The 15,379-nt window shown below is 47.6% G+C and overlaps 1 protein-coding gene across 7 annotated transcripts in view; it reads right to left on the reverse strand.

Moving 5' to 3' along the window:
* The window catches only part of ASPSCR1 (ASPSCR1 tether for SLC2A4, UBX domain containing), an 87,627-nt gene extending 73,512 nt beyond the window's left edge, over positions 1-14,115 (reverse strand). For 5 of the 7 annotated variants that reach the window (XM_048818143.2, XM_048818141.2, XM_048818149.2 and 2 more), the window contains exons 1-2: positions 13,841-14,115; positions 9,883-9,997 (exon numbers count right to left, since the gene is read on the reverse strand). In XM_048818143.2, the coding sequence (XP_048674100.2) occupies positions 9,883-9,997; positions 13,841-14,100 (375 nt within the window). In that variant the 5' untranslated portion in view covers positions 14,101-14,115. Of the gene's footprint in view, positions 1-9,882; positions 9,998-13,656; positions 13,713-13,840 lie in introns of all 7 variants that reach the window. The other 2 variants (XM_048818142.2, XM_048818145.2) reach the window with 2 other exon arrangements.
* Between the last annotated feature and the right edge of the window lie 1,264 nt (positions 14,116-15,379).

Genomic DNA, 15,379 nt, shown 5'->3' on the forward strand with positions numbered 1-15,379 from the left:
TAGGCCAATTCAGATTTCTAAGTGCTCATTTCTCAAGGCCAGTTAGGCCTTGATACCAGAAGATTTACTCTGTACAGTCATCAGCCCCAGACCAATCTGGCACAGTCTTCTTTGGCACCAGGGACACTGAAGTCAAAGGCAGCCACCTCTGTCCATTCACAGGAACAGAAGACTGATCCAGTATCAGAATGAATAACTGGTCTCATAAGACCTCCTCAGTAAGGATGACCTAGACCCTCCATGACCTTCTGGTGCGGGCACAGACTGAGCATCAGTTTGGGGAATGGGCTTCCCTCAGGCACAACAAACAGCAATTGAGCACATCCACATGTGGGACCATGGAGGTACAACACACATCACTTCAATCCACTCTTATTCACAAAAAGAAAAGGAGGACTTGCGGCACCTTAGAGACTAACAAATTTATTTGAGCATAAGCTTTCGTGAGCTACAGCTCACTTCATAGGATGCATTTAGTGGAAAATACAGTGGGGAGATTTATATACATAGAGAACATGAAACAATGGGTGTTACCATACACACTGTAACGAGGGTGATCACTTAAGGTGAGCTATTACCAGCAGGAGAGAAAAAAACCTTCTGAAGTGATAATCAAGGTGGACCATTTCCAGCAGTTGACAAGAACGTCTGAGGAACAGTGGGGGGAAGGGCAGGAATAAACATGGGGAAATAGTTTTACTTTGTGTAATGACCCATCCACTCCCAGCCTCTATTCAAGCCTAAGTTAATTGTATCCAGTTTGCAAATTAATTCCAATTCAGCAGTCTCTCGTTGGAGTCTGTTTTTGAAGTTTTTTTGTTGAAGAATTGCAACTTTTAGGTCTGTAATCGAGTGTCCACACAAGAGATCCACTTCCCAGACACTACAGAGCTAATAAGCGATGGTCACATAAACACCACCCTATACCGGAAACCTACTGACCGCTATTCCTACCTACATGCCTCCAGCTTTCATCCAGACCACACCACACGATCCATTGTCTACAGCCAAGCTCTACGATACAACCGCATTTGCTCCAACCCCTCAGACAGAGACAAACACCTATAGGATCTCTATCAAGCGTTCTTACAACTACAATACCCACCTGCGGAAGTGAAGAAACAGATTGACAGAGCCAGAAGAGTACCCAGAAGTCACCTACTACAGGACAGGCCCAACAAAGAAAATAACAGAACGCCACTAGCCATCACCTTCAGCCCCCACTAAAACCTCTCCAACGCATCATCAAGGATCTACAACCTATCCTGAAGGATGACCCATCACTCTCACAGATCTTGGGAGACAGGCCAGTCCTTGCTTACAGACAGCCCCCCAAACTGAAGCAAATACTCACCAGCAACCACATACCACACAACTGAACCACTAACCCAGGAACTTATCCTTGCAAGAAAGCCCGTTGCCAACTGCGTCCACATATCTATTCAGGGGACACCATCAGAGGGCCTAATCACATCAGCCACACTATCAGAGGCTCATTCACCTGCACATCTACCAATGTGATATATGCCATCATGTGCCAGCAGTGCCCCTCTGCCATGTACATTGGTCAAACTAGACAGTCTCTATGTAAAAGAATAAATGGACACCAATCAGACGTCAAGAATTATAACATTGAAAAGCCAGTTGGAGAACACTTTAATCTCTCTGGTCACTCGATTAGAGACCTAAAAGTTGCAATTCTTCAACAAAAAAAATTCAAAAACAGACTCCAACGAGACACTGCTGAATTGGAATTAATTTGCAAACTGGATACAATTAACTTAGGCTTGAATAGAGACAGAGTGGATGAGTCATTACACAAAGTAAAACTATTTTCCCATGTTTATTCCCCCACACACACACACACTGTTCCTCAGACATTCTTATCAACTGCTGGAAATCGCCCACCTTGATTATCACTACACTGACACCATCAGAGGGCCTAATCACATCAGCCACATTATCAGAGGCTCATTCACCTGCACATCTACCAATGTGATATATGCCATCATGTGCCAGCAATGCCCCTCTGCCATGTACAGCTCACGAAAGCTTATGCTCAAATAAATTTGTTAGTCTCTAAGGTGCCACAAGTACTCCTTTTCTTTTTGCGAATACAGACTAACATGGCTGAAACTCTGAATACTCTGACACCTGTCAGTATTCAAGATGTGGGCGTACCATGGATTTATATAAGTGCAATAAGATATTCTCCATCTTATTCTCTATCCCTTTTTTAAGGATTCCTAAAATCCCGTTTGCTTTTTTGACTGCCGCTGCACACTCCATGGACATCTTCAGAGAACTATCCACGATGACTCCAAGATCTTTCTCCTGACTAGTTGTAGCTAAATTAGCCCCCATCATATTGTCTGTATAGTTGGGGTTATTTTTTCCAACGTGCATTACTTTACATTTATCCACATTAAATTTCATTTGCCATTTTGTTGCCTAATCACTTAGTTTTGTGAGATCTTTTTGAATTTCTTCACAGTCTGCTTTGGTCTTAACCATCTTGAGCAGTTTAATATCTGCTGCAAACTTTGCCACCTCACTGTTTACTCCTTTCTCCAGATCATTTATGAATAAGTTGAATAGGATTGGTCCTAGGACTGACCCTTGGGAAACACCTCTAGTTACCCCTCTCCATTCTGAAAATTTACCATTTATTCCTACCCTTTGTTCCCTGTCTTTTACTAGTTCTCAATCCATGGAAGGATCTTCCCTTATCCCATGGCAACTTAAGTAGCTTATGATCACTGGTTCAAAGCTTCCCTTTTGTTCTCAATCAGTTCCTCCGTATCAGTAAGTAGCAGACTGAGACAGGAGGCGGCGTTGGTTGCCTCTAGTTGTAAACTCCACTTTTTGGGTGGCAAGTGAACTTCTAACATAGGTAGCTTGTTGATGATGCACCTATTTGGCTGCACTGTTACCGAGAATCCCCCATAGGGCAGTATCCCATGATTTCTAGCGAACCATGGCTTTCACCAGCCCCATAAAACCAAAATTACCCAAGGAATCAGAGAATGTGAACAACCTCAAAAGGTCACGCACACAGAACATCAACAAATGCTTTCTTCCTATATATCTAGGTTTTTATACAAACCTTCCACCATAGTGCCTGAGCAGCTTGAGGGAAACAGAGACAAGAGAGTCAAGCCAAATATTTTAGCATATTTTCCTTTTCAAAGGAGGGTTAAAAAAAGGAGACAATCTACAACAAATTCCTTTGTGGCATGTGTTTGCTATCTACCTCAGGTCCTGCTCTTGTAATACTGCTAAGAGACAGGAACCTTCCTGCACAGAAGAAACAGTGAGCATTATCAGCCACTACATGGTAGCTAAGTAGTTTCATCCCATCACTAACACAGTCTCCTATTTTCTTCTTTGCCAGAGACCAGCCTTAGATTATCCTCAGCTACAGATGTGTGCTGACAGCTGACATCACCATGCTACAAGAATCCTGCCCAGAAATTCAAACTGGCAATTACATCAGTTTTTGGGCAACAGTTCAAAGCCAAAAATGTCACGAAAGTCACAGTCAGTCAATTAAAAACTCTTTTCAAAAATCCCAGGCTGCATATAAAATACTACAGAGAATGGTGCCAAATAGTTGCTAAGTTTACAAATGTGCATAAAAGATGGATGGCTGTATCTCTACGTTAGTTCTTTGTAATAGTGCCTTCCTTCCCCATCCACACCACATAGGAATCTGGTGGGCACTGCTCTGCAGATATGTTCTAGAGGGGTCAAGGATCCTTACAAACAAATGCTGATGATAAATCCCAGACCAATTACCATTCTACTTCCCAGACATCCAATTTGTTGAACAAATCAGTGATTTATCAAATCCAGGATCCAGTCTCTAGAATTGACTACCCCAGTGCCAAATGTGTCAGGGGAAACCACATCTCCTCACGTTCACAAACCTCCACATCGGCCCAAGCTACCATACCATGGGGAACACAGAGTGGGAATTCATCCCCAAGCCTGTGGAAATCAGCCCACACCATTAAGCATAAGGTTGGATTGCCTCCATTGCAGCACATAATTACTAATGTCAATTCTGCTCATGAAATTATCCAGAGATTTGAAAACCCAAGTGCCATCGCACCGCGCCTGGGGGAGGTCGCCGTGAACTGAGCCATCCCCGGTACTGACAGCCAGTTGCGACCTGACGTGGTAGTCACCGACAAGGCCCAGAAAAAGATCATCCTCGTCGACATCACGGTCTCCTTCGAGAACAGGACCCTGGCCTTCCGCGAAGCCCGAGCTCGTAAGCTGGAAAAATATGCCCCCCTGACCGACACCCTGAGAGCGAAGGGCTACAAGGTGCACATGGATGCCCTGATCGTCGAAGCCCTGGGCGCTTGGGACCCCTGCAACAAGCATGTGCTGCGGACCTGTGGGATCGGTCGACACTACGCACGGCTCATGCAGCGCCTCATGGTCTCGGACACCATCCGATGGTCCAGGGACATCTATATCAAACACATCACCGGCCACCGACAGTACCAGGAGGTGTGAACCGGTACGACATCCTACATCAACTATGGGAAAGGACTGAGAGACTTTTTCCATTGGACCATATGAACTGGAACCATAAACTCACTGAACATTAAACCCATCAAATGAGGGTAGATCCTGGGGCCGGTTTTGTTCAATATCTTCATTAATGATCTGGAGGATGGTGTGGATTGCACACTCAGCAAGATGACACTAAACTGGGAGGAGTGGTAGATATGCTGGAGGGTAGGGATAGGATACAGAGGGACCTAGACAAATTGGAGGATTGGGCCAAAAGAAATCTGACGAGGTTCAACAACGACAAGTGCAGAGTCCTGCACTTAGGACGGAGGAATCCAATGCACCGCTACAGACTAGGGACCGAATGGCTCGGCAGCAGTTCTGCAGAGAAGGACCTAGAGGTGACAGTGGATGAGAAGCTGGATATGAGTCAACAGTGTGCCCTTGTTGCCAAGAAGGACAATGGCATTTTGGGATGTATAAGTAGGGGCATTGCCAGCAGATCAAGGGACGTGATCGTTCCCCTCTATTCAACACTGGTGAGGCCTCATCTGGAGTACTGTGTCCAGTTTTGGGCCCCACACTACAAGAAGGATGTGGAGAAATTGGAGGGAGTTCAGCGAAGGGCAACAAAAATGATTAGGGGTCTGGAACACATGACTTATGAGGAGAGGCTGAGGGAACTGGGATTGTTTAGTCTACGGAAGAGAAGAACAACGGGGACCTGATACTGCTTTTAACTACCTGAAAGGTAGATCCAAAGAGGATGGATCTAGACTATTCTAGATCAAGATCTATTCTAGGACAAGGAGTAATGGTCTCAAGTTGCAGTGGGGGAGATTTAGGTTGGATATTAGGAAAAACTTTTTCACTAGGAGGCTGGAATGCATTGCCTAGGGAGGTGCTGGAATCCCCTTCCTTAGAAGTTTTTAAGGTCAGGCTTGACAAAGTCCTGGCTGGGATGATTTAGTTGGGGATTGGTCCTGCTCTGAGCAGGGGGTTGGACTAGATGACCTCCAGAGGTCCCTTCCAACCCTGATATTCTATGAGATCCATCCTAATCATCGTATCCACTCATTATACTCCACACCTGAACATAGCCATTATATGGACAACATACCCCCATATCTCAATGTCTGTACTTTGACCCATTTAACTTTTACCCCCAATCGGGGAGATTGCAGATTATGTATTCCTTACGCCACCCGTTCCTAAACCGAATTTCACACCCCTTGATAATCTGTACCTTATTCCCTGATAACCAGAAACTTCTATGCTTAAACTCTGTACCGTTTTCTTTTTACTTCAACATTATCTTAATAAAATTATTAAATCTGACACTGGCAGGGAGTTCTTTTGGCCAACTACGTATTGTACAATGTATTTTCTTATACTGGCTTTATACCATTAAATTCCATACCTTGTTGTTCTTGCATTATGGGATGGGAACTCTGTTTACATTCCACCCTTCAAGATCTTAAAAGCAAGAGTCTTTGGAATAGTAACTGTCTTTTTTTAATTACTTCTCTGTACAATGCCCGGCCCCAAAAAGGCCTGATCCCTCTAGACCGTACTGTAATATAAATAAATAAATATCTTAAATCTCTTGTAGCTCAGCGTTTCTCAAACTGAGGTCCACGGTCCCCAAGGGTACTCCAGGGGATCCACGGGCCCCACTGATCAACTCCTCCTCCTCCCACTATTTCCTGGAGGTTACTGAAGCCAAACTAGAAGATTTTAGATGCTAAAAGTGCGGCAGCACAGTGGGGTTAAGGCAGGTTCCCTGCTTGCCCTGGCTCCACGCTGCTCCCAGAAGTGGCCGGCACATCCCTGCGACCCCTGGAGGGGCGGGGACAAGTGGGTCTCTGCGAGCTACCCCCACCCCGAGCACCAACTCTGCAGCTCCTTTGGCCGGGAACTGCGACCAATGGGAGCTGTGGGGGCAGTGCCTACAGGCAGGGGCAGCACAGGGAGACCCCCCTGATCCCCCCACCTAGGAGTCACTGCCAGGGAGATGTGCCGGTCACTTTCAGGAGCCACCCAAAATAAACACCACCCAGCCGGAGCTTTCTTCTTCCACAAAGTGAAAAGTAAAGTCACTGAAGCAATGCATAAAATGGGAGGTTGGGGGGGGGGGGGGTCATGCAGAGGACAAGTGTGGATACATGATAACATCCCCAAGTCCAACACAGCCTGCTAGAGCAAAGGCTCACAAACTTTTTCACAATATGGACCACAACTCTATACAGACAGGTTTCAGAGTAGGAGCCGTGTTAGTCTGTATTCGCAAAAAGAAAAGGAGTACTTGTGGCACCTTAGAGACTAACAAATTTATTTGAGCATAAGCTTTCATCGGATGAAGTGAGCTGTAGCTCACGAAAGCTTATGCTCAAATAAATTTGTTAGTCTCTAAGGTGCCACAATTACTCCTTGTCTATACAGACAATAGCTCATGGATATCTGCCTTTATGTATGAATCATATAACATTACTGGAACTTCAGCAAATGCCTATGAAGAAATATAACATTAGGGATAGTAGTCTTCCATCACAATTTAGCAGATGAAAATAAAAAGAAACCAGCATCATGTGTTCTGTCACAAAGTTTGAGAACCTCCGTGACAAAATATCCATAGGGATCACAGTGACAGACAATTTAATATTTGCAGACTCCATTTCAGCAAGATCACACAGTATCCATTTCTAATAATAAAATACAGGGTAATTTTTTTTTTAATTTATTTAATACTATTTTTTCTTAATTTACTGCAAATAAGCATTTAGCTGCCACAGCAATAAATACTTTACAAATCTGTAATACAAACATCATAAGGAGAATAAAAGTGGCCAAGGGAGTTATTCCAGCATTTTATAAAACTAGGGCTGTCAATTAATCGCAGTTAACTCAAGCAATTAACTCAAAAAAATTAACAGTGATTAAAAAAATTAATCACAATTAATCGCAGTTTTAATCACACTGTTAAATACCAATTGAAATTTATTAGTTTGTATATTTTTCTACATTTTCAAATATATTGATTTCTATTTCAACACAGAATACAAAGTGTATAGGGCTCACATTATATATTATAAATATTTGCACTGTAAAAATAAAAATAGTATTTTTCAATTCACTTAATACAAGTACTGTAGTGCAATCTCTATCATGAAAGTTGAACTTACAAATGTAGAATTATGAACACACAAAAAACTGCATTCAAAAATAAAAGAATGTCAAACTTTAGAGCCTACAAGTCCACGCAGTCCTACTTCTCGTTCAGCCAATCGCTCAGACAAACAAGTTTGTTTACATGTGCGGGAGATAATGCTGCCCACTTCTTGTTTACAATGTCACCTGAATGTGAGAACATGTGTTTGCATGGCACTGTTTTAGCTGGTGTTGCAAGATATTTACGCGCCAGACGTGCTAATGAGTCATATATCCCTTCATGCTTCAACCACCATTCCAGAGGACATGCATTCATGCTGATGATGGGTTCTGCTCAATAACCATCCAAAGCAGTGCAGACCAACGCATGTTCATTTTCATCATCTGAGTCAGATACCACCAGCAGAAGGTTGATTTTCTTTTTTGGTGGTTTGGGTTCTGTAGTTTCTGCATCAGAGTTTCTCTCTTTTAAGACTTCTGAAAGCATGCTTCACGCCTCACCCCAATAGATTTTGGAAGACACTTCAGATATTTAAACCTTGGATCGAGTGCTATAGCAATCTTTAGAATCCCACATTAATACCTTCTTTGCATTTTGTCAAACCTGCAGTGAAAGTGTTCTTAAAACAAACAACATGGTGGGTCATCATCCAAGACTGCTATAACATGAAATATACGGCAGAATGTAGGTAAAATACAGAGCAGGAGACATACAATTCTCCCCCAAGGAGTTCAGTCACAAATTTAATTAACACATTGTTTTTTTTAACGAGCGTCATCATCACTATGGAAGCATGTCCTCTGGCACGGTGGCCAAAGCATGAAGTGGCATATGAATGTTTAGCATATCTGGCACATAAATATCTTGCAACGCCAGCTACAAAATTGCCACGCGAATGCATGTTCTCACTTTCGGATGACATTGTAAACAAGAAGCGGGCAGCACTGTCTCCTGCACATGTAAACAAACTTGTTGTATAAGCAACTGACTGAACAAGAAGTAGGACTGAGTGGACTTATAGACTCTAAAGTTTGACATTTATTTTTCAAAAATAAATATAGAGTGAGCACTGTACACTGTATTGTGTTGAAAGTGAAATCAATGTATTTTAAAAAGTGGAAAACATCCAAAATATTTAAGTATTCTATTACTGTTTAACAGCGCAATTAATTTTTATAATTGTAAGATTAATCGTGATTAATTTTCGTAATCACTTGACAGCCCTACAATATATAAATGGGCTATCTGACCCACTGCTGAACACAGCCACCTTTGAGATAAAACTTGGAAGTTGTCTGAGTGCACAGTAAAACAACAGTAAAAAAAACGCAGAATAAGAAGTGAAAAAGAATCCTGTAACAATTTGAGATTGCAGGCGGAATTTAGGGTAGCAGAATATAATTCCTGAAACAAAAATTAGGTCAGGAAAATGGCCTCAATTTCTGGACAAAATGATGTGGAATCTTTAATGACTACAGATGATCAGAACCTTAGTTTTATATCTCACCTAAAAAAATTTCCCCCTCCAATAGCATGTCCTAGCATAAGGTTGGGACACTGATTGTAAATGGGGAGTGTCAACTACTGAATCACCAACACTACCTTCTGCAGCACCTGAGCATTCTTTGGGTGGTTTCCAATCCAAGTACTGGCCAAGGCTGACCATCCTCATTAGTTGTATGTAGTGTTGTTGTACCTGTGTTGGTCCCAGGATATTAGAGACACAAAGTGGGTGAAGTAATATCTTTTATGGGACCAAATTCTGTTGGTGAGAGAGACAAGCTTTTGAGCTTACACAGGGCAATGGGGTTCAAAAAAGAACTAGATAAATTCATGGAGGATATGTCCATGAATGAACATTAGCTAGGATGGGCAGGGATGCAAAACCATGCTCAGAAGTGTCCCTAGCCTCAGTTTGCCAGGAGCTGGGAATGAGCGACAGGGGATGGATCACTTGATGATTATCTGTTCTATTCATTCCCTTTGAAGCACCTGGCACTGGCCACTGTCAGAAGACAGGATACTGGGCTGGATGAACCTTTGGCCTGACCCAGTATGACCGTTCGTATGTTCAATAAAATATTACCTCACTCATCTGGTCTCTCATTCTTATTTGATCCGACAAGATCAAACCCAGTATGGCTGCAAACTAAATAAACTTAGTTCATGTTGTGAAATTGACATACTCTGTTTTCAGTTCCCGCTCTGTTACGAGTGATTGGCACCACCTCCAGCTTGGCATTGTTGGGCAATTTGGCAAATCTCCACTGCAGAGAAAGATCTAGCACAGACCTCTGAAATCTGCAAAAGAAACAAGCCCAAGAAGGAGATCAGGTAAAACCACATACTTCCCCTCAGATCATTACAGAGATTTCTAGCAATACACTGCCTAGAGCAGGAAAAAAACTCTGCACTTCTCCATAGGTTGATGAAGCGTCATGGGTTGGAGTCTATGGTGCAAAGCTGTAATTTTAGTAAGCAAACCCACAAAAAATAATTCAGCATACTGAAAATGTGCAGATTGGTGGTGGAGGTCATAGACTTTGCAAGAACTCACGGTTCTCATCTCTTCTCCCAAGACTATAAGGAAGAGGTAGAATACAAGTGAACAGGCTAGGCAACACATGGGGTAGAAAGTAATAGGAATGGTGGAATTGTCACCTTTATGGAGATCTGGAGGTGGAGGCCTGGTTCAGAATACAGTAACTCCTCACTTAACGTTGTAGTTATGGTCCTGAAAAATGTGACTTTAAGTGAAACGATGTTAAGCGAATCCAATTTCCCCATAAGAATGAATGTAAATGGGGGGGGTTAGGTTCCAGGGAAATTTTTTTTTTGCCATACAGTACATTACATTATAGTTGGGAGGTGCCCCTGCCTTACCCCACACAGGCACAGCCCACTGGCACTGGAGACAATGAGGCAGCCAAGGAGGCTGAAGGTGCTGTAGGCTAGGAGAAGCAAGTTGCGTAGCAGCTTCCCCTACTCTGCAAGCACCAGGGGCAGGGGGCCTCAACCATCGGCCCGCCCACTCCACCCCTTCCCCCAAGCCCCCACCCTTAACCCACCTTTTCTTCCCCCGCTCCTCCCCCTTTACTCCACTTGCAGTGTCCTCGCTCCTCCCCCTTCCCTCCCCTGCCTCATGCCCGCGGCAATCAACTGGCTTGCAGCGTTCAGGAGGCAGGAGCAAGGACACAGCACACAGGCTCCCCCTCCCTCCCCTACCTCCTGAACACCGCAAGCCAGCTGAATGCCGCGGGCAGGAGGCAGAAAAGGGAAGGGGGAGACACGCCACGTCCTCGCTCCTCCCCCCTCCCTCCTGACCACGGCAAGAACAGAATATAAGAATGGCCATACTGGGTCAGACCAAAGGTCCATCCAGCCCAGTATCCTGTCTCCCAACAGTGGCCAATGCCAGGTGCCCCAAAGGGAGTGAACCTAACAGGTAATTATCTAGTGATCTCTCTCCTGCCATCCATCTCCACCCTCTGACAAACAGAGGCTAGGGACACGCCTTACCCATCCTGGCTAATAGCCATTAATGGACTTAACCTTCATGAATGTATCCAGTTCTCTTTTAAACCCTGTTATAATCCTAGCCTTCACAACCTCCTCAGGCAAAAAGTTCCACATGTTGACTGTGCGCTGAGTGAAGAAGAACTTACTTTTATTTGTTTTAAACCTGTTGCCAATTAATTTCATTTGGTGGCCCCTAGTTCTTATATTATGAGAACAATAACTTTTTCTTATTCACTTTCTCCACACCACTCATTATTCTATACACCTCTATCATATCCCCCCTTAGTCTCCTCTTTTCCAAGCTGAAAAGTCCTAGCCTCTTTAATCTCTCCTCATATGGGACCCATTCCAAACCCCTAATCATTTTAGTTGCCCTTTTCTGAACCTTTTCTAATGCCAGTATATCTTTTTTGAGATGAGGGGACCACATCTGTAAGCAGTATTCAAGATGCGGGCATACCATGGATTTATATAAGGGTAATAATATATTCTCCGTCTTATTCTCTATCCCTTTTTTAATGATACCTAAAATCCCATTTGCTTTTTTGACTGCTGCTGCACACTGCGCGGACGTTTTCAGAGAACTACCCACAATGACATCAAGAACTTTCTCCTGATTAGTTGTAGCTAAATTAGCTCCCATCATATTGTCTGTATAGTTGGGGTTATTTTTTCCAACGTGCATTACTTTACATTTATCCACATTAAATTTCATTTGCCATTTTGTTGCCTAATCACTTAGTTTTGTGAGATCTTTTTGAATTTCTTCACAGTCTGCTTTGGTCTTAACTATCTTGAGTAGTTTAGTATCTGCTGCAAACTTTGCCACCTCACTGTTTACCCCTTTCTCCAGATCATTTATGAATAAGTTGAATAGGATTAGTCCTAGGACTGACCCTTGGGGAACACCTCTAGTTACCCCTCTCCATTCTGAAAATTTACCATTTATTCCTACCCTTTGTTCCCTGTCTTTTAACCAGTTCCCAATCCATGAAAGGATCTTCCCTCTTATCCCATGACAACTTAATTTACATAAGACCCTTTGGTGAGGGACCTTGTCAAAGGCTTTCTGGAAATCTAAGTACACTATGTCCACTGGATCCCCCTTGTCCACATGGCTGTTGACCCCCTCAAAGAACTCTAATAGATTAGTAAGACATGATCTCCCTTTACAGAAGCCATATTGACTTTTGCGCAGCAATTTATGTTCTTCTGTGTGTCTGACAATTTTATTCTTTACTGTTGTTTCTACTAATTTGCCCAGTACTGACATTAGAGTTACCGGTCTGTAATTGTCAGGATCACCTCTAGAGCCCTTCTTAAATATTGCCGTTACATAAGCTATCTTCCAGTCATTGGGTACAGTAGCTGATTTAAAGGACAGTTTACAAACCATAGTTAATAGTTCCACAATTTCACATTTGCATTCTTTCAGAACCCGTAGGTGAGTGTCATCTGGTCCCGGTGACTTGTTACTGTTCAGTTTCTCAATGAATTCCAAAACCTCCTCTAGTGACAGTTCAATCTGTGACAATTCCTCAGATTTGTCACCTACAAAAGATGGTTCAGGTCTGGGAATCTCCCTAACATCCTCAGCCTGAAGACTCAAGCAATCAGCTGGCTTGCGAGGTTTGGGGAGGCGGGGGGAGCCTGCACACAGAGTCCTTGCTCCTCTCCCCTCCCTCCTGAAGCTGCAAGCCAGCTGACTGCCGTGGGCAGGAGGGGGAAGGCACTGATCGGCACACTCTGCTGGCGGGCAGGAGGCATTTTGGCGGGGGGGGGGCACATAGGGGAGCTGATAGGGGGCTGCCAGCTGTGCACAAAGCAAGCAGCCAAATGACATTATAGCAAAGCACTGCACAACTTCAAATGGAGCTTGTTCTGTAATTGAGCAGGGATGTAAGAGCGAAACAATGTTAAGCGAGAGGACGTTAAGTGGGGAGTTACTGTATAAACATCCATTTTGAAGTTTTTGAACAAAGCAGTACGCCAGGCCTGTAGGCATCTTTACAGCAGCCTGAAACACTCCGTGTATACGCTGCCGTAACACCAACTGGGAGAAACTAACAAACCGTGAAAGCAGCCAAGGCAAGTCTGCCTGCTGTTCCGGCGCCTGCTCCCTCCCAGCCTCAAAGCGCAGCCACTGACAGGCCGGCGCCTGCTGATGCGGGACTCGGCCGGAGCCCCAGAGACGGCTCTGGGCTGCCCTGTGGAGCCGCCGCCCGCCCGCGCAGGAACGGCCCGGGCAGCTCGCCGGGCAGCTCGCCGCTGAGCTCGCTCGTCCTGCGCGGCGCACGGAGCACGCAGAGCCGGGCGGGCACGTCCACCGCACGGCGGCAAGGGCGCGGGGGGCCCCGGCCCGCGGCGCCCAGGGCGAGCCCGCTGTCCGCTCGGAGGGGGCCAGGCACGGAGAGGGCGCGTCCACCCCGGCCGAGACTCACTTCAGATCGTACTCGCCGGCATCGAAGTTCTGCCTCCCGCAAGCTTCCTCCAGAACCTGCGGGGACAGAAGGGCCGTCAGCGGGCGGGGCGCCGCAAGGGGCGGCCCGGGGCTGCTCGCAGCGGGCCTCGCTCCGCGGGTACCACCCCCCCGCCCGGGGCCGCCTCCCGCCGGGCAGGACCGACCTGGAGCAGCGTGGTGCCGGGCCCCACCCGCACCGCGACCCGCCGCCCGTTCGGCGCCAGCACCGAGACCGCGAAGCCCCGCCCGCCGGCGGCCGCCGCCATCTTCCCTCGCCCAGGCCCGGTCTCCCCGCCCCCCGCCGCCAGAGCGAGCCGCGGGGGGCGGGGCCCAGGCACGGACCGCCCTGCGCTCGGCGCCCCGCGCGCCTTGCCGCCAACGCCTGGCCCCTCCCTCGCCGCCGCGCCTGCGCGGTCGCCAACATTCACCGCGCAGTACGCATGCGCCTAGCCCCACCCCCTCAGCGCCTCGTCCCCGCAAGGCTTCGTGCGTCCCGCTGCTCCCTCCCCTCCCCCACACAGCGCCCCTCCTCCTGCACCCCCCTAGCCCCTCCCCTCACACAGCCCCCCACCTCCGGCACCCCTGCCCCTCCTATTCCCCAACAGCCCCCCTCCTCCTGCACCCCCAGCCCCTCCTCTCACACAGCTCCCCTCTTCCTGTACCCCCACCCCCCCATTCCCTAACAGCCCCCCTCCTCCTGCACCCCCAGCCCCTCCTATTCCCCAACAGCCCCCCTCCTCCTGCACCCCCAGCCCCTCCTCTCACACAGCTCCCCTCTTCCTGTACCCCCACCCCCCCATTCCCTAAAAGCCCCCCTCCTCCTGCACCCCCAGCCCCTCCTCTCACACAGCTCCCCTCTTCCTGTACCCCCACCCCCCCATTCCCTAAAAGCCCCCCTCCTGCACCCCCAGCCCCTCCTCTCACACAGCTCCCCTCTTCCTGCACCCCCAGCCCCTCCCCTGGTACCCCCCTGACCCTCCTATTCCCCAACAGCCCCCCTCCTCCTGCACCCCCCAGCCCCTCCCCTGGCACCCCCAGCCCCTTCCATTCCCCAACAGCCCCCCTCCTCCTGCACCCCAGCCCCTCCTCTCACACAGCTCCCCTCCTCCTGCACCCCCAGCCCCTCCCCTGGTACCCCCCTGACCCTCCCATTCCCCAACAGCCCCCCTCCTCCTGCACCCCCAGCCCCTCCTCTCACACAGCTCCCCTCTTCCTGTACCCCCACCCCCCCATTCCCTAAAAGCCCCCCTCCTCCTGCACCCCCAGCCCCTCCTCTCACACAGCACCCCTCTTCCTGCACCCCAGCCCCTCCCCTGGTACCCCCCTGACCCTCCTATTCCCCAACAGCCCCCCTCCTCCTGCACCCCCAGCCCCTCCTCTCACACAGCTCCCCTCTTCCTGTACCCCCACCCCCCCATTCCCTAAAAGCCCCCCTCCTCCTGCACCCCCAGCCCCTCCTCTCACACAGCACCCCTCTTCCTGCACCCCCAGCCCCTCCCCTGGTACCCCCCTGACCCTCCCATTCCCCAACAGCCCCCCTCCTCCTGCACCCCCAGCCCCTCCTCTCACACAGCTCCCCTCTTCCTGTACCCCCACCCCCCCATTCCCTAACAGCCCCCCTCCTCCTGCACCCCCAGCCCCTCCTATTCCCCAACAGCCCCCCTCCTCCTGCACCCCCAGCCCCTCCTCTCACACAGCTCCCC

This window comes from Caretta caretta, chromosome 14 (assembly GCF_965140235.1).
Source record: "Caretta caretta isolate rCarCar2 chromosome 14, rCarCar1.hap1, whole genome shotgun sequence".
In the NCBI taxonomy this organism is placed as follows: domain Eukaryota; kingdom Metazoa; phylum Chordata; order Testudines; family Cheloniidae; genus Caretta; species Caretta caretta.